Source organism: Crocodylus porosus, unplaced genomic scaffold (genome assembly GCF_001723895.1).
Source record: "Crocodylus porosus isolate Cpor-Errol unplaced genomic scaffold, CroPor_comp1, whole genome shotgun sequence".
NCBI lineage: Eukaryota > Metazoa > Chordata > Crocodylia > Crocodylidae > Crocodylus > Crocodylus porosus.
In genome coordinates, this window is record NW_017728909.1 from 67,030,864 (window position 1) to 67,057,195 (window position 26,332).

At 39.9% G+C, this 26,332-nt stretch overlaps 1 protein-coding gene across 1 annotated transcript in view; it reads right to left on the bottom strand.

Annotated features, from left to right (window-relative positions):
* Window positions 1-16,844: 16,844 nt before the first annotated feature.
* ST8SIA4 (ST8 alpha-N-acetyl-neuraminide alpha-2,8-sialyltransferase 4) overlaps window positions 16,845-26,332 on the bottom strand; it is a 119,925-nt gene continuing 110,437 nt past the window's right edge. The window contains exon 5 of the mRNA XM_019532418.1: window positions 16,845-19,791. Coding sequence (XP_019387963.1) covers window positions 19,509-19,791 — 283 coding nt within the window. The 3' untranslated portion in view covers window positions 16,845-19,508. The remainder of the gene's footprint in view (window positions 19,792-26,332) is intronic.

A 26,332-nucleotide genomic window follows, 5' to 3' on the forward strand; every position in this document is an offset into this window, starting at 1 on the left:
ATGAGCACCTTGCCGGGGTCATCTGACCCCGGTGCTCTTTCCTGCCAAGGCAGGGGGTCGGACTAGATGATCTACCTAGGTCCCTTACGACTCTAGCTACTATGAAACTATGAAACTATTCCAGAACATGGAGAAACAACAAATAAGTGTTGTTCACTTACTGTTCCTCTGGGAGTTTATTGGGGCTCCTTGATGTTCAGGAAAGCAGGCTCCTGCAACAGCTTCTCTCATCTTATGATGATTAAAATAGCTCCCTGAGTAGAGGGGCTCCTGTCCTTTTATACTCTTCCAGTCACCTCTGCCATGAAAGCCCCTAACCAGCTCTAAGAGGTGTGAGAGACCTCAGAAAGTGAACTTATTGCTAGGTGACCTCTCCCTTAATAAACTAATACCCTTGGATAGAGCTACTCTATTGCTTGGCACAATGGATTTCAGTGATTGAGTATAAAGTCTCTGTATTTCTAACCCAGTGCCACTAGCCTTTAAAATTGCAGTCCAAAATATAGACAGGTAGTTAGTCAAAATCAGACTAAGAGCTGTTAGTCTGAAGTGAAGCAGAAGACAGAGCAGGGTGGTACCTAAGACATTAACTTATTCAGAGTGGTGGAATTTTTCATAGGTGACAGCCTACTTCATCTGATGCTATGAATGGACCCTGTTGGATGGATATGCATTCATAACTTCTGACAAAGTTGACTTGGCTATGAAAGCTTATGTCTCTTTGAAAAAGTTAGTTTCTCTGAATGAGCTAGTCTCTAAGCTGCCAAGCATAGGTGAAGATATAACAGAGAAAGCAAACAAGCTACCCATTCAAAATGGAGTTTTCAGCTTGCTAGGCATACACACAAAGTTCATAACCTCATACAGAGTTAGCACTTCCATGTGACCAGATTGCCAAACCATCACAGTCACCATCAGACTTAAACTTGGCACAGCCTGAAATCCTTGTCTTTCATCCCAGGCTCTCCCCTTCTCTATCACAGTTAATAAAAACATCATTAACCTCCCTTTAGCACTGTTTCCAAATGGCACCTTTCCATTAGAAAACTGCACTATTTGTACTTGTACATTATCTTTTATTAATAATCAGGTATAGCTCTGCTCTTTCCATGTTCTCAAAACACTGAAGTAATTCCTCTGAACCTTAGACCTCCCACTTTTCAGGCAGACATTACTTCATTTTATTAAGGAAGCTGAGGCTGAGGACAGATGAAACAATTACACTGCTTTAAAAAGCCGAGGGAGAAGGATATACTGCTGATGAGTGGGCTCACTGATTTGCTGTAACTGTTTTATTTGTCTGCAGTAAAAGAGACTAAACCACAATAATTAGCCCTTGAATGAAACAGGTAGTAAATTATTATTGTTTAATTTCCCCTTAGCGTTGGCTAGAGTGGACATGCAAAATAGTTACACCATGTGCAGATGAACCATCATAAGTCCCCATTCTATTTTATAACAGTATAAACCTTCTGCCCATCTACACCATGAGGTATGGGAGCAACATAAACGCTAATGGATTTCATAAACTTCTTCTTCATGGACAGCTTCTTTAATCAGAAACCTTTCTGCTCTTCCCCTACACAACATAGGCACGTCTGGAAGATCACTTAATTATTGCTTGCCACCTTTCCCTCTGCTACTATAGTTCTTTTGACTTTTCATAGAGCTTTTCTTTCTGATGCTACTCTGAGCACTCTCACCTCCCACTAAGGCCAGTGTGAGCTGAAGATCAGTGCAGTGTTAAATCCATAATATTCTGATGCTTAAGGGAAGCATTACTACCAGGACCTGGAAGACCTCAAGATGCTTGGTATGTTTGGGTGTGGGGAGCAGGAGAACATTCATCATCCTCACATTTTCTTGCAGAACTTCTAGTCAAAGTTTGCACACTTAGAGCCAAGGTAGTCCAAAACTATTAGTGATTTTGGCTGCTTCAATTCTGATGTATGGAACTCGAGACCCCTTAAAAGAACCAAACTTTCAGAGAGCTTTAATCAACAAGTTTCTGAAAATCAGACTGCATTAGCTAGCTCACTTTGGGCTTCCCAACAGCAAAGCATCTAAATATCAATATCCAGTTTTGAAAATCCCATCTATTGAATATTTGGACAATTATATTATTAACTGAGCATCAGAATTATATCATTTTAATGGACAAATCAGTAAACACTATCTGGTACAAAACGCTTTATATTCTGTGAGTGAATAGGAAGGCTGTTTATGGATCTTATGCACTAACCAAAGTGTGTGTGTGTGTGTGCGCGCGTGCGTGCATGTGTGTGTGTAATATATCGAGGTCTATAAGCTGCCTTCCTATCACAAACTTTTGGGAGCTGAAGCTCACTTCATCAGTTTACTAAGGTCTTTTAATATTTTCTCAAAGAAATGGAGGTCTTGTTGTGATGGACACTTAATTGTGAAGAAAATAAATGTTATGATTTACCACTGCAGTAGTTCACATTGGCACTGATAACACTTGTAAGAAAATAAAATGCAGGAATGTCAGTATTAATGTTGAAATTATTGTAATTTTATACCTCAATGAAGATAAATAGGTTTCACCTGAGATACAGTTATCTCAGTCTCAGGAGCGATGGATGACTGTAATTTTTCTCTATATACTAGCCAGCTACAAGAGATAATTTGTTTTAAAAGCATTAGGAATCAAAAAAAAATCATGAGTGAAAATACATTGTGGAGACTGTGAGAAAAGATTACTCTATTTTTTAATTTGGTGAAATTAAGAGATAGTTGAAGTTAGGCACCATTTCATGCTACATAGGCACTTGTCAGCTGAATGGATTGTTTAACATATTGTTCTTGTACTGAACAAGTCTTTTGAGTAAACATGCTTTATTTTGACTGCAAGGAGCTTGAAAAAAGAAAAATATCTTTGACCAGATCATTCTAGATTAATATTTAGAGGGCTGATGAATCTTTTGATGATCTTTTCCACCTTGGACAAAATGTTCTGCTTTTCATAGAGAAAATTATCTGTTGTGTAGATCTTCATAACTACATCAACTCATGTAGCTTTTGTTTTAATATTTGGTCTTCATTGTTCAGGGACAGTCACCTCAAATTGAAATAACAAGTTAGCTCAGGTATCATAAGTAGTATGGTCATGTTATTGTATCACTGGCCGTTCACAGACATAAAACAAAACCCAAAAAACCTGTCAACTTTAAACTCCAGCTGCCCCTCCAGCTAAACCCAATGCATGCCCAAAACAGGCATTGCATTAGTTGGACCTGGCTTACCCAACATCTGTATAGCTTGGGCACATCAGTGGAGCTTTTCTGTGCTTGATTGAACCAGAGATTAGATGAAAGCGGTAAAGCCCCACTGAAGCATATGATCTATATAGACGCTGTGGAACCAGGTCAAACTAATGCACTGCCTCTTCTGGTAAAATGTTTTGCGGTTTTTTCATGTCTATCAGTAGCTACTAGTGTACAAGGTAATATAATCTACTTCTTAGCAGAGCTAATTAACTTGTGTAAGTGCCCTGCTAATACACTTATATTGCTTCCAGTACCTGTACTAGCTTGATCAGAGTTACCTTGAGTATTTCTACTTGGCGCTGAATTACAATGTGTAGACATACCCTTAATATTTCATAATCTGTTGGACATTTGAAAAAATAGAGGACCTGGTTCCTATTTACATTGAGGTCACAGCACACTGTTCAATCAGTGTAAAGCTCTGTTAAAATAAAATTAAATATTGCTTCTTCCCATATTAAGGTCCTTTGCCCTGCTAGCACAGTGCAAATTAGTGCTAGTTTAAAGAAGATCTGAGCCTAGAATTTTTAAAGTAGGTTGAACATGGAACTTGTCAGCATTTACAATGACACTTTAAAATTTAAAAAAAACAAACCCTTTCCCCCCTCCAATTAATTTAACAAAATTACAGTACAAGAACACAAGCATTAGACAGCTGTGTAAATATTACTCTTAGAAACAGCATCTTCCTATTAAGATTAAGATGCAAGTATCAGTGTATGGACAAAAAGAATGTGAATGCATAACAACAATACTTTTACATAGTCCCAGAACCATCAGTCCCTTTTGTTTAATAATTCTGTGAAATCCAGGTAATTAAATGGATTAATTTCTAGAATATATAATTAGAATTAATCTTATATTTTAAAAGACATCGTCCATTATGGTATTTATTTAGATTTAAACAAAATGAAAAACAATCATCTAAAAGTCTCTAAGTATCCTGATGATTCACTGGATTTATAATCACATGGTAACTACTTAATATAAAATACAATTACAAAAATAATAAATTTATTCAGCCAGTAAAGAAATCAAAGTAGCAAAATAATCCTCAGCTTTCCCCCAAACTTCTACTTCATTCAGCAGTGTCATCCAAGAGCATGCTTATAATACCACTAAAATGCACTTTAACAAATCATGAATGGCTGATGCGTTATTTTGCAACAACTAAGCATTAAATAGTATGAGCCAAGGGCCAAGATCCTTGCTTCCCAGCAAGTCAACCTACCGAAGAATAACAGTTTTTAAATCTAATAGGACTGAGATTATCCCGTATTTTTTATAAATATTTAGATTTGAGGTGTCTTGGTTATTATTATAGAGATTGTGTGATTCAAATCCATAAAGACAAACCTTTCCCAACATTTTGGCACATTCCAGCCAGTCTGTTGGCGACTTGATATCAGTCATCAAAAGAGAATCTTGAAAATGACCTTCACAGCTGGATATCCCAAGAATGTCATAGATTTCATAAATTTTATAGACATTAGGGCTGGAAGAGACCTCGTGAGATCAATGGGTCCAGCCCCTGCCCAAGGGACAGGAAGCCAGCTGGGGTCAGATCACCCCAGCAAGATAAGCATCCAAGCATTTCTTAAAGGTATCCAGAGTAGGTGCTTGCACCACTTCTGGGGGGGTGTCTATTCCAGACTCTGGAGACTGAGAAGGTAAAGAAGTTTTTCCTTATGTCCAGTCAAAAATGGTCTTCCAGCAGTTTGTGACCATTAGAGCTTGTCTCTCCTTGGGGTGCTCTGGTTAACAGACTCCAAGTTCTCCCAGTTCCAATGTCCTCAAGTGCTGACTGTAAAAGGCATTATTAAAATATAAACCTTCCCTAATCCACCCACAAAACCCTTCACACCAATCATCTGCCTCTGCATAAGTGTCTTTTATGCCCTGAGGTCCCATATGTCCCTCTCCTCTACAATACAAACGCCCTTGCCCTTTCTGTTACCATCATATCTTTTCTCTCTAATATGATTAATGGATGAGCATTATTATTGGTCCACCAACTACCAAGGTTTCTGACTCTCTCTTCTACCAATCCCACTCCCTTGGAAATGGTAGCAATAAGAGATAAGATCAACCCTCTTTCTTAACTCCATGATGTCTTACCTCCCACTCTCATTTTAAGGCTTTCATGTTAAGAACATAAGAAATCCTGGTTATTGGGTTAAACTGTAGGTCTGTCAGCCCGGGAACAGTGAGCTGATATTTTTAGTGAACTGTTCATAAGCACACCAAAATGTGTTTCCTGTGTGGTAACACTTATGGGCGGGAGGGCATGTACATCACTTTGCACTTACCAACATTGAATTTCATTTTCAATTTTATTACCCATTCACTCAATTCTGTGATATCCTTCTCTAATTCTTCACAGTCTATCTTGATCTTTACCACTCATCTGGAAACTTGGCCATTTCACTAGTGACCTCCCTCCCCCAGCTCCTTGCAGGTAATTTAGGAATATGTTGAACAGCACCAGTCCTATCTAACAGAGATCCCTGATGGATCACAATGTTTTCTTCATTCTATTCTGAATAATCTTTTTTTTTTTAAAGAAAGATAACATCTTTAAGTGCTGCAACATTCTCTGACTGCTCATGATCTCTCATCACTTTTCATCTCATCATTACTTAGACACCAGCCTTTCTGCCATGAACTGGATTTATTCATAATTTCACATATAGCAGGGGTCAGCAACCTTATGCAAACACAGGCTTCAGCTTGCAACCTGGCTGGCACCATGGATCATCATTCCCCTCTGGCTGCCTCAGCAACAGTGAGTAGATACTGTAGCAAAGAAAAGCATCTCTCCCATGTGGGTTGGAATAGCTGCCTGAAGTCCCGGCCTTAGCAAAACATAGATCAGATTAAATGGCTGGGGAATCAATAAGCCCTTAATAAAATGTGAACCAGGTCAAGCATTTGTGGGCCAGATGCAATCCCTTTGAGTACCAGATCTGGCCTGCAGGCCATTTAAAAGCCAATGATCATTTTGGCTTGGGCTCTGGTTTCAAGTCGCTGCAGGAAGATCCCTAATTTAGCAATAAGTTGCAGTAGAAGTCCCCCTGGTATAAGGAGTGGGCTTTGGACTACAGCATAGTACTGCCTTTAATTCCACATTTCTGTTTAAGCCCCAAATATAGGTGTGTTAAAATCCAAGAATACAAAGGGGTGATTGATAAAAATCTACTGCTCTATGAATTGAATTGTTGCCATTATTTATTTAAAACTGTTATTTCACAAAAGAGGGTTTTCTTCTGTTCTTACATTAATATATCTTTGTAGCATTCACATCTACACTAGTGCTAATGCCCAAGAACCAGAAATTAAAACCATCAATTAACAGAAAGGTAAGTGTGTTTCTCTTAATTATAAACCTAAATTTAAATGGTTTGTGACTCAGAGGTACCCACAACTCTGCGTCAGCGGAAGCTATGAGAACTCAGTGGGTACATCTACACATGCACTTTACTGCTTTAATTGACTAATTAGCTCTGCAGTAAAGCATCACAGTCTACACATACACCTGTATTAGGGCACAATAAACTAAATAACTCTGCTGTAGGATAGTGCTGTCTGGAACAAGGACTGTCTTACAATGGAGTAATTACATGCACTCAAGAGCAGGTGTAGACTGTGACCGTGGCTGCCTGAGATACAAGGATGCTACATGTAGGGGCTGCTTGCTGGCCAGCCATGCACTGTAGTGCCCTTGTGCCCCATCCAGCTCCTGTACCACTTGATGCTGCCACCCAGAGCCTGGGGCAGACCCTCAGCCCCCCTGCCAGCTTGGGGCTGCTCCACCCTGGCTTGAATGGCTCCAGTTCTGGGTGCATGTGAAGACACTGCACTAGAGTTTATTCAGGTGCGTTAATAGCACATGTAGATGCACCCAGTGGGTACATTTATACATGCACTTTACTGCAGAGCTGCCTAATTCACTCCAACTTGTCCTGGTTAGTACTATCCTACAGTGAAGTTAATTAATATACTGAGTCTTAATATGGGTGCACATGTAAATGGTGATGCTTTACTGTGGAGTTAAATAGTCAGCTCTGCAGTAAAGTGGATGTGTAGATGCACCGACTGGGCGCATTTACATGTGCTATTAATGCACCTGAAGAAACTCCAGCACAGCATCTTCACATGCATAGACAGTTCTATCCAGGATAAGTACTATCCTACAGCAGAGTAATTATGTGCACCAAGATGCATGCATATATGGTGACTGTGGCTGGCTGGGGCCCAAGGCTGCTACAGTGCAGAGGCTGCCTGTTGGCAAGCCTTGCACTGTTGCACCTCATGCTCCAGCCAGCCTCTCTGCAGCATGTTGAGCCAGGGCAGAGCAGCCCCAGGCTGGCAGGCTGACACCTCAGACCTCCTGCCAGGCTGGGGCTGCTCTGCCTGGGCTCAACATGTTGCAGTCCCAGGTGCACATGTAAACACTGCACCCAGGGGAAATAAACCTGGGTGCAAACTGTGCCATAGTTTATTGCTATGTACCAATTACGTGTACTAACTACTAGATGCACTCACTATTTCTAGTCTCCAGGCCACATTTAACTGGATACCCATTTATTCTGGGAACTCCCTTAGAAACCCAAGTTAGAAATATTGCATTGTACTCCTCTTAATCTTTTTAAAGTCGTCTTTCTTAGCCACCAGGTATGTGAGTTTTTCTTCCCTTTTATCCTTAGTGGAGCAAATATCCACAGTTAGGAGATGTCATGGAATATAAGCACCCAAACAAATAAATAATGATAATGACAGCATCATGCTACTACTCCAAGAATCACTCATGCCAGATGGCCCTTGTTAAAAGTACTTCTGACAAAAGTACTTCTGACTAAAATCTACAATCATGAGCGGATGTCCTTAACAGCTCTTCAAAGACTATGCTTTTTTGGAAGAACCACCGGTAGCTTTAGAATGAACTCAAGAGATGCCTTGTAAAATTGCAGACTCTACTCTTAATTAAACCTGTGTAAATATGGGGATACACCATTGAAACCAGTTGTATACAGACATAACTGATTTCTCACTTCACTACTGTACATTCAGTGCTCACTTGCCTCTCTCAAAAAGCCTGCATGTGGTCTGTGCCCAGTTAATACTGGTAGGTACTCTGCCCTAAATTTTCCTTTTATTTAACTCAGAGCTACATTGGTGGTTTTAGTTCTTTTTCTAAAATAACTCCTCTCTCCTTAGGCAAGTTATGTCAAAATAAGCATCTGAAAATCTCTGCTTGTTAATAAAAAAATTCCATGCAAAAATTATGGACCTACTTTGACATGTGACAAATATCAGTGCTTGGCCACTCTGCTTTTCTCAGTCCCTATTCACCTCCCCCTCCCAACAGGGAATATAATATAATCATGTTCCTCTGCACTTGAAGCATCGTATTTGTCATCTTACACTACCTGGCAAATGCCTATCATAATGTTAGCATCATTCAGCTATTAAATATACAATAATGGGGCTATCTGAGAGGATAGTTTTTCATATCCTAACCCAGGCTGATACACAACTAGTTTATGCTTCTGCTACTTTCAGCTCCTTTTTCTTCTTTGGGGTTTCCCTTCTTATGAGGGAAGGAATCAGAAAGGGATTAAGGTGCATTCCTTGTTACAGCTGTGTAACTAAAGCAGGTGGGGGGGAAATGAATATTTGAGTAGTGTACGAAAATGGCTGTTGCCACCCCTTCTCACTTACAGCTGATAGGAACCTGGCTATTGCCACCACCCTGTGCAAAACTACTGTCCTGAGCACAGAACTGCCTTGGCAACAACAGAAGTAGATAGAGTTGTCTCTATCTGTTGCATCACTGTGATCAGGCACGAATAGGATTAGCAAAATGTTGGGTTCTGGAATATACTATTATTATTGAGCCTGTTTGAAGTCACATTTATCACCTTTTTCTTGATTTACAGTGCATTCTGCAGGCACAAACAGCGCTTAAAAGTAACATGTTAAAGTACAAACTAGGCATCTGTTTTCTAAATATATTGATTAGCTCCATGGCTTTAAATGAATGGTGCCTAATTCTGAGAGTCAGCATTATTTCTATACAATGAAACATTAAGGAAAAAAATGTGGACTTATCTGCTCCCCTTCACCTGTTAAACTTCTGCCAGCCAGCACAAGAGCACATTTCTGGAGCTGCCAGTCGATGATCTCCTGAGGTCCCTTCCAGCCCTAATGTCTATGAAATCTATATTGTCTCCTGTCAGGTAGGATGGGCAGAGGAGGATGTGCTGTCAGTTTCTGTGGACATCTCTAGGAACCACAGGATCAGTTTCCCTAGATCTCTGCCTCTCAGCAATTCTTTCCCTGCAACCTGCCAGCTGTCTGCCTAACCTTCCTCTCCATGACCCTAACCTACAGAAGGGCACTATTTCTGCAGATGACAGCAGAGTATAGGACAGTAGATGAATTGTTCATCATTCCTCTTTTTTTTTTTGCCTTGGGATTCATACTGAATCTTGTAATGGTTGTAAGATTTTTTCCCTATGGTTATACCTCCTGGCCAAGACTCGTGGAAGTGGTCATATGGATGGAAATGATACATAAAAGACAATAAAAGACACATTGCATACATGCATTTTTTCCCCACTGTTTTTCTATCCTGCCATTTCTCAAATTGTTATGGACTTTTTTTTTCTTTTTCCCTTCAATGATTTTGAATCCTATTTAAAAATATCAAACTCATGAAAAAATATCTTAATTACTATTGTGTCCTAGTCATAGACCATGATTACATTTTTCTGCACAAATGCAAAACAAAATGAGAGTCTGTCTCCCTAGTTGTATTCAGTTGTTAATTAGGCAAGGACTATTTGTTCATAGTAGTAAAGGAACTACAGTTTAGTTTAGTTTATATTCTGTACAGAGTCAAAGTTTTTAGTTAAGAAATGTTTTATGAAAGTTGTTTCCTTACTAAAATATTATATACATACATTGTTTCTCTGTTCTTTTCAGTTGAACTTAAACAACATTACCACATATAAAATGAACAACCTTTACCATCTTGAGCCACTTGCAAGTTTTGAAACCAGATAGCTCATCTTTTCCCCAAAATCATATGTAAGAAGGGGATGGATGGGAGGGAGTGCTCACCCAGTACCACCACCTCCCATTTACATGGACTCTTTGCACTGAAAACAAATTCTCAGATTTAATTGTCTGTTTACTTCTGAAAAAAAAGAAATCAGACTCAGAGGCTCATGTTTATTAGTTCCATAAATTCCTTCCCCTTTTAAGAAAATAAGCAATGCAATGTCCTTCTTCTATTCACATGCCACAACTAACTTGGTCATTTAAGGCCCACTCTAACCTGAAACTTTTGTAAAACTACACAGGAATGCGCTAGTGATCTACAGAGGACTGGAAACAGCTGAAATTTAACTAGCTCATTTATTTCTTGCTATCAGGATGCATCCATCACAGTCCTTCCAGGCCTTTTCATAAACTCAATGTATAAAATCATAAGCTCAATGTATAAAAGCCATGAGCAGGAAGAAAAGGGAAGGGACATATACTTACCTAGCTTTGTTGCATAGCTGAGGCAACCAATGTGGACTTTACAAATTTGGGGTGTAGAATTAGAGTGTGGGAACCTCTTTTCCAATGCTGGCTTCAGCCCTATACCTCCATCCTCTCCCTGAATACAGTCTTTTTTTTTCATTAACAGAATTAGCTAAGTAACTCACTATGTGACATTACTTGCTTTTGCGAGTAAGGATTATTTTCCTCTCAGGTAGTCCTCCTCTCTGCACTCACAGCTTTCAGGATTAGCTAGAATATGCCAAGAGGACATCATTCAGGAGTGCAGCTGGAGGGCCTGTGGAGAAGTGGAGAGGGCAAGAGGAGGGTAGGGGAGTGGAATGAACTTTGGGGTTTGGAACTAGGGTTTGGATGGCCTCATAGGCTGGATCCAGATGTGCAGGCATGTGTGGTCTATGGAGCTGCAAACCTCTTTGCAGCACCACAAACTGCATGAGTCACATATTAATCAGTGCTTGGCACTCCTCATTTGTAGCACCAGGGCAAAATTTGCTACTGGTATTTCCTGGTAGCAAAAAACAAAAAAAATCCCTGTGGCGCAAACCACACCAACGTGGCGAACACCAGGACAAATGGAGAGACAGGGGAGCAAGCAGCCCAGGGCTGCCTTGCTTTCCCATCTCTGCACATTTTGGAGCTCCCATGCTGAGGTACATGTGCTCCAGCCACCTGGTTCCTGGTTGGCTTGGGTGCAGGGTGCCTCAAGACAGGGGAGTAGGCAGCCCTGAGCTGGCTGCTCCCCTATGTCCACATGCTTCAGTATAGAGGCTCCACTGGACCCCGCGTGCTATGGCACAGTGCACCTTAAGACAGGGGAGCAGGCAGCCTGCTCCCCCATCTTGAGCCACACTGAGGCTCAGCTAGCTGCTACACAGCTGGCTGGGGTACAGTGTGCCTCACTGTGGGGGCTGCACATGCCTGTGTGCAGGGGCTCTGCATTGTATCACCTGCACTGAGGTACATGGAGACAGGGGAGCGCTGGCTGCTCCCCCATCTCAAGGCACACTGCGCCCCAGCCGGGTAGGGAGCAGCTGGCTAGGGTGCGTCAGCGTGAGGGCTCTGCAGCATGTGGAGCTCCATGTGCTGCTCCCCAGCTGGCTAGGGCAGAGGGTGTACAAGGGATGCCTGGCTTACACCCCCCCAGCACATGACGCAGCAAGACAATGTGTCCCACTGCAAAGCACACAGGCAGGGGTATGCACTGGGGCACAAAGTAGCAGCATATATTTGTGCTGCTATGATTTGTGCTGCTGTAAAGGCATACCCCTGCTCGTGTGGACCCAGCCATAGATGTCATCAGGCCAAGCAGCCCAGCTCATAAAGGAGAATGACACCTGAGTTAGCTGAAAATTCCCACTCAGTTCTGTTAATGTCGAGAGAACTGTAGTAGGCATAGATTTGTCCCCAAGGATCTGTGTTATATAGCTAGTCTTAACCAAGCCATTGTACTCTGACTCCTTACTTTCTCAAGGCCAACATAATCTCTTATGCTGATAATCACACGAGCAAAAATCAGGGGCAACGTCCTTGCCTTCAGTGAAACTGTGCTTGTGCAGAACTGGTGGATGTAGCTCAGAAGTCAGTCCAAAAACCTTTAGACCATATTATGCTAGATAATGAAGGGGGCCATGGAAGAGGCAGTCTCATTATTATAATGGACATTAATACATTTTACTAATCATCTGAAGCATATTCTGGTTGTTACAATAATAGAATATGTCAATGAATTTAAATCAATGGATTTTAATACAATAGACTTTAATACAATAGACTTTCTTCAGATTTACACTGCTGGTGGTGTGACAAGAATCTGGCCAGTAAGACAATATTCTACCATTAATCTTCATGCAAAAGCATCACTGATTTTGGTGAAAGTCTGATCAGTTTCAGGCTGGACATAAGGAAGAATTTCTTTACTGTCTGAGCCCCCAAGGTCTGGAACAGTCTGCCAGCGGAGGTGGTTCAAGCACCTACATTGAACACCTTCAAGAGTAAATTGGATGCTTATCTTGCTGGGATCCTATGACCCCAGCTGACTTCCTGCCCTTTGGGCAGGGGGCTGGACTCGATGAGCTCCCGAGGTCCCTTCCAGCCCTAATGTCTATGAAATCTATGAAATGATCCAAAGAATAAAGTAGCAGTGAATTATACAGGAGAATGTATTTAAATATAGATACTATTTCTTTGACATTGTGTTTATCCCCATCACCGTTTTTCTTAAATATATTAGCCAGCCTGAAAACAAATATTTTCCCGTTAACCCCAACCCCCCACACCATTTTGTTATTGAGCTATCTACATATTCGAACATGTGCTTTATTATCTGAGTGCCATAAAGAATAATGAAAGTTGAAGTGAAAATTAAGTTAATTTTTAATTTATCAAATTGTTCATCAGGTGTTTTCTTAGGATTCAGGATAAATATTTGAACAATGTTTTAAGAGTCTTTGAAGCATGCTAAAGAAATACTGCTAAAAACATACCAGTGAATTCTTATCTATAATAATAAAAAGTTTATTCCGTCTGTCTGGAGCACTCTAACTGGTCGTCTTGGCAGCCAATCACAATGCTTACTGAAACAACCAGAGTGCTCTGGACGGACAGAATAAACGTGTTATTATTATAGATCCCAGGCATTTGAAACAGGCAAGTCAGGGCTAGAATGAAGCACCAGGGCTTTCCACCGCAGAGCGGACAGGCTCTGCCGAAGGAAAAAAATAAAATAAAAAGAGTGAGAGCCCAATCCCGTTTTTCCCTGGAGCCTGCCTGCCTCTCCCATGGTCAGGTGGGCAGGGGGCGAGCTGCTGGAGGGCCCTGAGCTGCACGGGGCCCTGGTGCTTCCCTCTGAGGTGGTTATATTCCTAAGCCTGTGTTAAACACGGAAAGCCTTATGTAGCCTTTTCAAGGGTGAGACATTTTGATTCCATTAAACTATTCAGTCAAAGGATAACTAAAAATCCTGTATTTAAAGAAATACTTTTGCAATAAAAAATTAATCATAAATGTTTTGCAGGCTTCAGTTAGTTAATATACATTTCTTCTGGAACAAGAAAGGTTATAATGGAGGGTAAGAAGGAACACAATGACCAGAGAAAGACAAGGGTGGCAAGGCCATAATTGAGGGCTGTATACTATAATACTTTTAGTCTAAGTGGCTTATCATAATAGTACAAGGATAGTTCATGGGTATTGTTATATATCATGGGGAAGCACACATCTTCATAGTGGAAGATAATTAAAGAAAAACCACTGCCCTGCTAAAACATGATAGTTGTTTGAAACAATCTCATTAACATTGTTGAACTACAGGCTGTATTCAATAAAATATGATGCCTTGCTTCCACGTAGTACAAAACAGCAAAGCTCTGCAAAATATTGACTTTCATGATTTTTTTAAACAGACTTCAGCTGTGTGTGGAAACTGAACTTACCATTGTGGAACAATTGTATCAAAGTCATTACAGATTGGCAAACTGTTTATATATATTTGTAAAAGTAACATACAGAGTTCTATGGGAGGGGATACAATTCTGTATTTGATTCCACAGTGTAGGTTACAAGTCCATAAATTGTGCTATTAACGCTATATGTTTTAGAGTAATTATGTAATATTATGTTTAATTCTGCCCTCTTAATTTCACAAGCGTATATAAATATCAAATTGAGCCTAATTCAGATAAGCTTTCCAGCTCTCAGATATTGTTACATATTTTAAAGCATTTTTGCATCACACCATGTTAAAAAACCACATTTAAAAATGTAAAAAAAAAAGGAAGAAAATAAACTCAAGCTTCATTTGAAGTTCAAAGAAATATGGTAACAAGTGTAGCAGAAAAAATGAAAAAAATTGTTTAATTTATTTTACATTTGTACAAATAATAAAACAATACCCAAATGCTGTACACAAAATAATATTAAACAGTGTCAAACAGGACAATCCTGGCAGAATACACCTTAATCGTTCAAACCACACAAATGACATAGTGTATACTCAGTAGCAATAATACTGTGCAGGAATGCTGTTCTCTGTAAACTCTCTTCCTGTTTAATATACATTTAGAACAATTGTGCTTTTTCCTACACTAAGTAACAGTGCTCTTAAAAAAATGTGCGCAATCTAAGGGGACTAAAAAACTGATCTTGCAAAATGCTGAACACTTACATAGGTAGGTTCTGAATACTGTCACGTCTCAAATTAGTCAATGGGAATAAGGAATGTTTAGCACATTACAGGATCAGACCTCAAAGAAACAGATATTGAACCCACAAATGTTTTTTTTTTCTGCCAAATACAGTCCATATAAACATGTTGCAACCTTGAGTGTGTTGATTTTATTCTGAAGTAAAAGATTAGTTCCATGCGGTATGTGTTAATTGTGGTTTGATTTTGCAATGCACATCATATTGCCCCAACTAATTCAGCAGATGTTCCATTAGGAGTTCAGGGGGAAGGAAGAATAGGCTCAAAGCTGAAAATTTCACAGACATTTTTATCCGTTATTGTCCATTAAACTAAGAGAGACATAGTCCTCACCACAGAAACATTACAATACTAGTTTATTAACCACTTACATCACATTTATCTGAATGAAAACAAATTATTTTGCCAAATTTGCGTCTTCGTAGAACTGCATGGAAACATAATAACCCATTTCTGGAATTTAGCTTAAGGTCAGGATATTAGCAAGAAATTACTACTGGACATTTTAACATCTTATGTGGAAAGAAGTCAGTCATTTGAGATCATCCCTAGCCTCATAGCCTCACCAAATCTCATGTTAACAGCAGGTGGACTTCTTGCCCTTTTGCTTAACTAAGTCAGTGATGAAGTTGGATGATAATATTATTTTTCACGTAGATTGTCCGTGCTTGTTGTGCTGTAGGTGGTATGGAGACGTAAAAACGTGACCCCTGTTATGGTAAGACAGTTACTGTTGTGCGTTAAGACCTACGCAGTGAAGCTCACCTCATCCTAGAACCCCTAGTCCCGTTAAAGCCCTGGGGAATATTCCACTCCTGCCCTCCCTGAGGGAAAAACATTACAGGGTAGATGTAAAATTGTTTAACTGCAGTAAGAAAGGAGCTTAACAGAGGGGCAGAGGCACCGTGGAACCCTGGAACATAAGTCCTACTCAATGGGATGCTGATCAAGATATACCACGCATTAGCACATCACAGCATGGACGGTGCTAATATGCTACTGTGCTATTAGGCTACTACACAGTAGTGGCACCTAAAAGATGTTCACTGGTACTACTGCTCAGTAATTCTGGCTACTGTGCATTTATTACTTGCTAATACAAGTACTAAATAAACATACAGTAATGACTGCGCAGTAGCATCTTGTATAGATGCACCCAGTGATGTTCTGTTTCCTTCTTCTCTCCTTTAATTTCCAGTATTTAAACCCAAACTCCTTCACCTATCATTCCATTTTTGTCCCATTGGTTGCACTTGTATCACAAAAGAAGCCAATATTTTGATGCAATAGGAATTAAAATGTTTTCATCTGTTTGTTGCTCTTTCTTCTTTAATAGATGTTAGAGTATTAAAAAATCCTTAAATGGAAATTTTAGCCAGTGATGACATCCTTTTCTGACTATGATTGACATTTGGGAGCAAAGGCGAGAAAAAATTCACAGAACATAAAGTAAAGAGTATGAAAGATATGTGAATAAGCCAAACAGACACTTTTCTAAGCTGTTAGAGCAGTGATCCCTAACTTCACTGGCCCATGAGCAATGCTACTGAGCTAGAAATATACTGTGTGCAACACTATATTTGCTTTCCCTGTCAACCTTAATTAGGAGGTCTTGCAGGCAACATGTTGCCCATGTGCCATGAACTGGGGACCACTGGTCTATGGAGCTCAAGGAATTCATATCTCAAGAAACAGAAAAATAATCCCTCCATAAAACTATGTGGAACAAGAGGCCTTCCTTTATAATATAATAATATATAAAGTATATCTCCCACACTTTAAAAAAATTGTTGCCCTTAGAAATAGTCCTATAGAGGTTTTCAGTTATTCAAGAACAAGCAACTTCAAATGACCTCTCTATCACCTTAATCTAAAAAAAGTGTAAATCCCCAAATGCAGAGAGCCAAATTCTAAATCCTAAAACAAAACCAAAACAAAAGCTTTGTGAGAGAAGAAAGAAAAGCCAATTGTGACTATATGATGCACAACCTTTAGTCTCAGTTTGTTGACTGCAACAGGGAGCACTTTACCCTCCTCTGTGAGAGATCTGGCTATTGGATCTGGATGATGGATCCATCTGGATTTCCAAGCCATGGTAAGTAAGGAGTGGCATTCATGAAGTGTGGTTAGGTGCTGAAATGCACATGCATTTTCCCAGATCAATTCAAGACCTGAAATATACCGTAAGGGCAGAGAGGGGAGGAGAAAGAACTGTGCCAAGGCTGAAAACTTAACAAGCACATATACTGTCTAGTATACTTGTAAGGGTTTTTTGTGATCTGCCATCCTGTTCAGTACAGTGCAAACATGGTGGTTCTTACTTCATTTACATTTCTCTCTTCTAGACAAAACCCATGCTGCACAGATGTTGTGGGCAGGAAGAGACCTAAGCAACATATGAATGACATGTTCCAAGTATTTTTTTGTGAGCTGGTTGTGGGGACACAATGGGCATTATTGGAGACTTGGTACAGCTCCAGAGCCATCCTCAAGTAAGATGCAATCAGAAACATAGTGGCAGAAAACACATTCTCCCAGAATCATCTTGTCCAATTCCAGCAGCTGGGATTAGGGAACCCTCATGTGGCCAAGATAATTTTTATATTAATGTGCAACCAGAGAGCATAGAGACTGCATTTGTTCTTTAAAACTAGTTCTTTACTCTTCATGCTACTGCGGTGATGCTCACTGCCTGCTGTTAAGTTTCCTGAGATGCACACCAAATTCCAAAAGGAAAGTGTTCAGATTTTTCTTAAATTCAAATGCATTCAGGCACTCTAATTACATGTTTGTGCTATGAAGGGAATAAGAAATGGTTTGGTATTTCACAACCTGCAGAGCCCATTTCCTGTTCTTCATGCCATTTGTAACTGTCTTCCCAGAAATAATAGAAGAGGACAGTTATTCTGTGTGATTAAAAAAAAAAGGATTTCAGAAGAACTGATGTAAGAATATTGTAGAATGATGTTATTTTAATCATTTACTTATTAGGCTATCGAACAAATACAAGAGAGGTTTATTGTCCAACACTAGATAAAATTTTTAATATAAAAGAACTGTGTTTGACTAACAGTGTCTTTATTGTCTATTCAGTTTTTTAAAACCTATTTTAAAATGGTAGCTGGATGTTGCAGGGCCTTTTTTCCCTCAAAATTGGACAACATTTCAGGAACCTATTTTTTTTACCACCTTGGTTTAAAGAAATTAGAGATCCCCCCAAAATAATTATTTCTATTTAGTAAACTATAGTGTGTTTTAATACAAGAATTATGAAACTGAAAAATTCCTTTTGCCTAAACAGAAATAAAAATTAAATTTAAATATAGCTGAATGCTTGCAATAAACACTATTAGATTTTTCCTTTCCTGGCAAAGTTAGCTTAGAAAATCTGTTTGAAGCTTCTTCATTCAAACAAGTCAATCAATATAAATTACAGTAAATAATAATACCCAGAAACATTTTTTTTCCTCAGCAGTACAGCAACACAGTACTAAATATACATGTTTTTTCATTAAAAAAAAAAAGGTAGCTGTATACAAAAATCAGTGTATCTTTGGTACCAAAAATAAGGGCACCTTCTTGTTACACGTCTTCCCTAATTGACACGTAACAGACAAAACTTTCTTTAAAAATGGCTCAAAAATACTGATCTCTGAGTGGTTCTGTTTAGCTGTTACTGACAACTACAGCTAAAAAACAAACAAAAATTAAAAAAACCCAACAATATGGAAGTTTGGAATTGTGTAACAACTGTATACAACACAATTAAGATTGTTAAAGTATTTGATTTTTTCCCCCAATAATAACCTTTTTCTTCTAAGACAACTATTTGATGACTTCTTTAAACTGTTCATATCATCCTTATAAAATCCCTTCAGGGTTACAATACCCAAATGCAAGAAAAAACCAAACAACAACAACAAGGAACCAGCAACAAAAGATGAGGTTATAATACAAGGTCAGACAGTCCCCTGACTGAAGGCATTTACTTGATCTGCTTGATCTTACGGACTTCACTTCTCTACTAATTCAACCAAGAATCCTTCTGCCAAAGGCTGTTTTATTTCCCCATGGGCAGATTCCATCCACTGGGTATTTCTTCTATAAGCTGTCAGACTACAGTAGCAAGTCAGCAGTAAAAAAGGGCTATTTGCTGCTTCTTTTTTTCATGAAGAATGTATCATTGGATCTTGTAAACAGTACTGATTATACATTCAAGCTTTGTTCTTAGTGAAAAGTGGCACTTACTTGAACCCTTGCAGTCAAGATAACTTTCATTTTATAGCACTTTACAGGTATAATAGCTGGTAATGGACTTCTGATAAACTTCCTTTTCCCAATGGCTTATTGGGTATTGAAATATATCCTCTGTGGTATCCCACTGCCATTTCACAACACCTTTATGATGAAGTGCATATTCGGTATTTTTATTGTACTGTACATGTGCTTTATTGCTGTACACATTTCCCTGTTGTTAGTTTAAGTGCTCCTCTGTTATGTAACATATATAAAGTTTTAAACTCTAATGGCATTCTATGAGGGCTGGCATTAGAAAAATACCGATACTTTAAATCATCGTAGTAATGATATTTGACTGGTTTTCCATTTAAATCCTTTGGGAATGGCCAGAATCCATACAGATGAATTTCATCACAAAATCTGGTAGCCAGGGTGTACATAAGGAGACCAGTGCTGGGTCTTTTGATATGAACTTTGTTTGTCAGCCAGTACCTGCACAGCAAACAAGAAAAAGACACAGCATAAATCATCCATCCGTGAATCATCCATCTGATGAAAACAGAATGTGAAATAAGCTTGTTTCTATTTTATTATACATATTTTCTTTCATTCATGTTTTTATTGGTTTTATTCACTTTCTTGGCATGGGTATACATACATTAGGTGGTTTCTTCCTCTTTAGGACTTGACTGTAATATCCTTCTTAACTGCTGATGATCCCTGACTTACTCAAGCAATCCCATTGCTGTTCAATGGTATGACTTGTGTAGGTACACATTTTTGTATATAAGGGGTAGACAATCTGGCCTCTAACTCTTCTTTCTTCGATTTGTACTTGTTAAATCATTAGCCAATTAGCCAATTTTATAGACCCTCAGATACACAGATTAATTGCTTATGCTAAAGTAGTTGCTCAATCATAAATATTTTTGTGCAATGATCTTCAGTTTCCCTTTGAAAATAAAATTCTCTTATTATATTCCATTCAAATTTTATAGTTAACGTGCAATTCATTATTCGTTTCTTGTTGTAGCATAAAAATTAACAATTTAAAGTAATACTTTAACTCTTAAATTTGTTTGCATTTTTGTGATAAATGTATTTGTTTTACCAATGACCAGTCAATAACTATTTTATAAACTTACTAATAAATTATTCGACCTTTGATCATTGTCTACACACTTACTAAAGAAACCCCATGTATTGTATAATACATCTGCCAACTTGACATATGAATCTGTGGGTGAAATCAAAACTGTAACAAATAAGATGCATCTAATACAGAAATCAGGAGTACTATGTAGCACTATAGCTAGAGCATTCCTTTGGTTTTCAGTAAGCTCTCAATTCCAAACACAACAATAAAAATATATAGCTCAAGAGATGTTGTACTGGATGTCATTAGTCATAAGTTACTCAGGATTTGTAAGTATATATAGGTGATGATTCCAGCCGTATCAACTACAAAAGTTGGTACAAAGAGTGACAGACAGAAAAAGCAGCATAAGAATGTGTAGCATCTACTAAATTTAGACTTTTTTCCTCTTGTATCAGAAAACAATCTTGACTTTTGGCAATTCGATCAGAAAACAATTCAAGTCTCTTTTCTGGTATATTTTTAATAAATCAAAGAAATGTATTCTGGAAGCCGCAACCGAGCTAAAACATTTGTTGACAGAATTTATTTTCTTGATTTTATTCAAGTTTTCCTATGGTTAGTTTTTAAGTGACAGATGTGCCAATATTTTCACAGGCTCTAGGTATGAGGAAGTAAACTTTTTTTTTGACGTTGTTATAGCCAATGGAATGAAACCATCTGGCATGAAGATACTGCTATACTGGCATATGTCAATTCAATTTGGAACAAAACGAAATAGATCAGGTTTATAGTAACTTGAGGCTGAAGAAAGGCCACCCAAGTGAGGATTTGCAGTTGAGTTCCAAACACAATCTCAAGCTCTCAAGGCTAGCAGATACTGCAAAATGCTGGTAACTGGCTCAAATGGAGAACCATCACCCTACCTGTTCAGCTTGGACTAAAAGACAAATAGCCTCATAGATTACTTTTGCTTAAAAACAGTAAGTGAATGAGAATATTTAATATACTACATAACAATATTGGAAATCTTTCATAACTGCAAGCCTAGTTACATGTTTTCTTGTATAGGTATATTTAATTAAAGGTTCTGCTTCTTTAAAATTGAAATAATGACATTTACCCTCCTTTGCAAAATATGCAGAGATCTCCGACTAAAGTGCTAAGTAAGAGCTGTCTTATTACTGATATTGAAACAAATAAAAATGGTCTGACTTGTTCTAAATACTTATAAATCCTACTTAAATTAATGGGATTTTATGTAGAAGTGCACTGATACATAGGTCCGATATTGGATCAGTACCATTATAAAGAAAACTGGCTGTATCAGATATCAGCCGGAAGGGGCCAATAATCTGGTTGATAAATGCCTATGCTTTATGTAGCCACAGCCACAGCTGCAGCACAGCACTCAGGCAGCGAGAAGCACAGCTGGCAGCATGGAGAGCTGCCTCCAGCTGGTAAGTCTGGTGTGGTGGAAGGAGAGGGGGAAGCAAATCAACTCCTCCCACAGTGTGGGAGGGGCCAGGGGCAGGTGCTGCCCGGCTGGGAGGGGCAAAGCCAGAGCTTGTGGGGGCCAGGGGCAGGTGCTGCCCAGGCAGAGGGGAGGAAGCCATGGCTCATGGGGTGTGGGGGGAGGCGGCTCCCACCTCTGCTTGCACCCTGGGAGGACACAGGGGGCATGTGCCCTCTGGAACTGCATGGGTTTGGGTGGGCTACAACCAGGGCTGCACATGGGTTGGCGGGGGCTGGGCTCGGAGCAGGCACCAGCAGCTCTGGGAGGATGCTGTATCCACCCCAAATTTTGCCCCTGTTCCACTCCCAGTGCTGTAGCCACCAGCTGCCCAGCACAGCCCCCACTCAATGGCCCCCACCTCCACGCATGTACTGGGAAAAGTGGGAGCTGCACCAGGCAGCTGGCAGTGGCACTGGGAGCAGAGCAATGGTGAAATCTGGGGTGAATGTAGCGTTCTTCTAGCATCACCGGCACCTGCTCCAAACCCAGCCCCCACCAAGAAGAGCCCTGCACAGCCCCAGCTGCAGTCCGTCCCACCCCGCCACCCCATGCAGGTCCGGGGGGGAACATGCCCCCTCCCAGTTCTCTCCAGGGGTGCAAGCTGTGGCTGGAGCTGCCTCCCCCCACATGAGCCTCAACTCCGGCCTCACCCCACCTGGGCAGTGCCTGCCCCTGTCCCCTCCCCTCACCATGGGGTGCATTGATCTGCCTCCCCCATGCCCCTTCCAGCACACTGGACTTACTGGAGGAAGCTGTATTGGAAATTGGATCGGTATCAGCCAATATGCCTCCTTAAATATTGGCTATAAGTATCAGCCCCAAAAATCTCTATCGCTGCACCCCTAGATTTATGACTTTCTCATTGATGAAAATCAGATCACTTTAATTTGGGAACTAAAACAAGATTTAGAGCTTCAGATTTAGAGTTTTCAGGGGAACAAATGGGCTTTAGTCAGAGTTAAGCATCTAACTGCCAGTATCTTTAAAAGTCTTCACCATCCTATTACTTTTAAAGCAACAAGTTTAAAATAGAGTACCATTATTAAGAATTATTTTTATCTATCACAAGCTTGGCCGGGACCTCCCTTCATACTTAAATGCATGATGTTTGTATAGTACTTTGAAGTGACCACATTCCATAAAAGTTATTTAATGTTGGAATGATAGGCCATGATGATCCAGGAATTATGAGCGTGACAAGGATTGTTGTGGGTGACATATGTTATTGGACTAACTGTATGGTTGGGGTAGACATGCTTTCATTTCTCGTGAGAAGTGTGTCTAAATCTATGCCAACCATGAGGTTGGTCTAATATAAGGTATTACACACAACGTTCCTTGCCTTTCCCATAAGAGCTATGTGTTGTTGTTGTTTGGATTGTGCATTTATTTTTGTAGGAGTATATGACCACTACTGTGAACTCACATTTGCTCAGATGAATAAGCATAGGAAAAAATTAGTTCTAAGTAATACAGAGTAGGACTTCAGAGCAGTTCATAAGATACTAAAATTATTAATTATACAGAAACTGGCCTTTTCAGTTTCAACCCTAGCCCTAACCATGGTGCTGCTGCACTGAAGTCTGAATAGGACCTTGGTTAGACTCCACTTGCCTTCAAGTTCAAGAACCTAACCTTGATTTAAAAAGGACATATACACATACACATTAACATATACATAGCAGGTGTATATATATATATAGAGAGAGAGAGAGAGCCAGCAACTTCTCAAAACAAGACAAATATCATACAAAAGACACACAATATATTTACATAATATATATACTATACAGAAATATTGTCAATAGTATATACACAATATATTAATATCTATATATATAGTTATAGATATATTGTGCATCTATAGTGTATAAATATCTCTTTTGTATGATGCTCATATCATTTTGAGAAGTTGCCTGCTTCTGTGAGTTAAAAGCTGCTCCAATATACAAACAGATATTATACATATTGTGTGTGTGTGTGTGTGTGTGGTACACACACACATGCACACACATATAAACACACACACACATCATTACAGTAAATAATAATACCCAGAAAAAGAATTTCCTCAGCAGTACAGCAACACAGTACTAAATATACATGTTTTTTCATAAAAAGAAAAAAGGTATCTGCTTTAAACAGATTCATAAAAAAATAAAAATAAAGGACACTGTGTGTGTATTTATATACACATATACACATACATACACACACACACATACCTACACACACATGCACACACACCAGGCATGTCTCTCAAGTGGGTTTCACCTAAAATCACCATTTTTAAGACACATTAAAGGCATGCATTTGCATGTATATGCTTAATGCACTTTAACAATGGCACTTTAAAGCTAGGTGAGCCTAAATTTGATACCTTCACAAAGCAGGTATCAAATTTAGGTGTGAACAGCTAAGTCACATTGGAGCATTTGTAGATGTGTAATGCTCATTAATGTGGTGTGCATCAATGGATAGACAAGATGTTAAGGCACATTAGTGCATCTGCATGTGTGCTAATGCAACTTAGCTATTCACACCTAAATACAATATGCCTTAATGAGCATTAGCGTGTCCATGTGTAGACACACACCTAAATCACCTAAATGTACCTTAAGCAAAGGTGCATTGCATTTAGGTGCATGTAGATACATGTGTAGACATGCCCACTATGTATAAATATGTCTTTTGTAAGATACTCATATTGTTTAAAAAAGTTGCCTGATTCTGTGAGCTGAAAGCTGCTCTGGCCTTGTTACTCCAGTCACAAAAATTTCAAAGATATTGAAAGATGTAACTCAGATATTTGGCCTTAAAAAAATGCTAATGAGAACAAATTAAGAAAGCAAACACCATATATATGATTATATATGTAGGTATGACAATTGCATACTGTTCTTGTTTTCATTAACCTTCACTTTTAGGCAGGAGAGACCTCTTAAAATATTCCCACAATCATCTGCTTCCTCCTCAGAGAAATTAACCCCAATCTTCTAAAGCTGCATGAATAGAAGACATAGAGGGTATTTGGGACATTTTTCAAACGAGTACCAGGTTCCTTAGCTGAAAGCAATGTCTGATTAGACTCTCTGGGCACATCTACACGTGAAATTAAGGCAATGCAATAAACTCTGGTGGATATCACTAGAATTGCTCCCAGGTGCCTCGTTTACACAGGTGCTTAGGACTGCAGCAGCCTCAGGTGACAGGGGGCTCTCGGGGTCAGCCTGACAGCTCAGGACTGCTCCAAACTAGCTCTGTGTGCTGTGGAGGAGCTGGCTGGGGTACAAGGGTGCTCCAGTGTGGGCTAGCTGGCAGGCAGCCCCCACACTAAAGCACCCTTGTGCCCCAACCACCCCCATCAATGCCTACACGTGCACTGCTGCACACTAAAGAACGCCACCATAGGATAGTACTTGTGTTTACAAGTACTAACCTACAGCAGAGTTAATTAGTTTACTGTAACCTAATAGGGCCACATGTGTAGATGCAGAGACTTCACTGTGGAGCAAGTTAGGCAGCTCCGCAGTAAACATCTCATGTATATGCACCCCTTAAGTCACAGTTTGAGAAACTTGTTGAACATCAGGTTGTAGATACAGATACAAAATATAGGCTCAAATCAAAATACAGGTATTTTACCTCAGCAAAGACTGGTATTAGCCTATGCAGAATTGATGTCAACTTCAATCCAACTACAAGCAAGTGGTTACAAAGTCAACCAACCAGTCTAATAAGTAGCTGCTTTGAACCAAACAGTAGAATCTTGGTGTTTCACCATGTTGGTCCTCTATGAATCATTACAACCTTATGTGAATTATACTTACGATACGGAGTGCACGGTTAGAAATTTTTGGGGCCAATACCAATAGCTGATATTTAAGGAGGCATACTGGCTGATACCGATCCAATTTCCAACACAGCTGTCTCCATCTGGTAAGTCTGGTGTGGTGAAAGGGGAAGGAGGAGGGAAGATGTATGGGGGGGCAGATCAATGCCCCCCCCGTGGGGTGCCCTCAGATCTGCACATGGTGGGACGGAGTGGGGGGGGGGCGCTGCATGGGGCTCTTCTCTGTGGGGGCTGGGCTCAAAGTGGGCGCTGGAGGTGATGGAAGGATGCTACATCCACCCTAAATTTTGCTGCCCCTCCACTCCCAGCGCCACCACTGCCAGTCACCTGGCACAGCCCTGGTTGAATGCCCCGCATCCACCCATGTGCCAGGAAGAACCAAGGCTGTGCCAGGGAGCTGGTGGTGGCAGCACTGGGAGCGGAGTGGTGGCAAAATTTGGGGTGGATGCAGCATCCTCTCAGCTCCCTTTGGTGACCATTTCAAGCCCAGCCCCCACCAAGAAGAGCCCCATGCGGCCCCAGCTCCAGCCTGCCCCGCCCTGTCCTGCATAGATCTGCAGGCACCCCC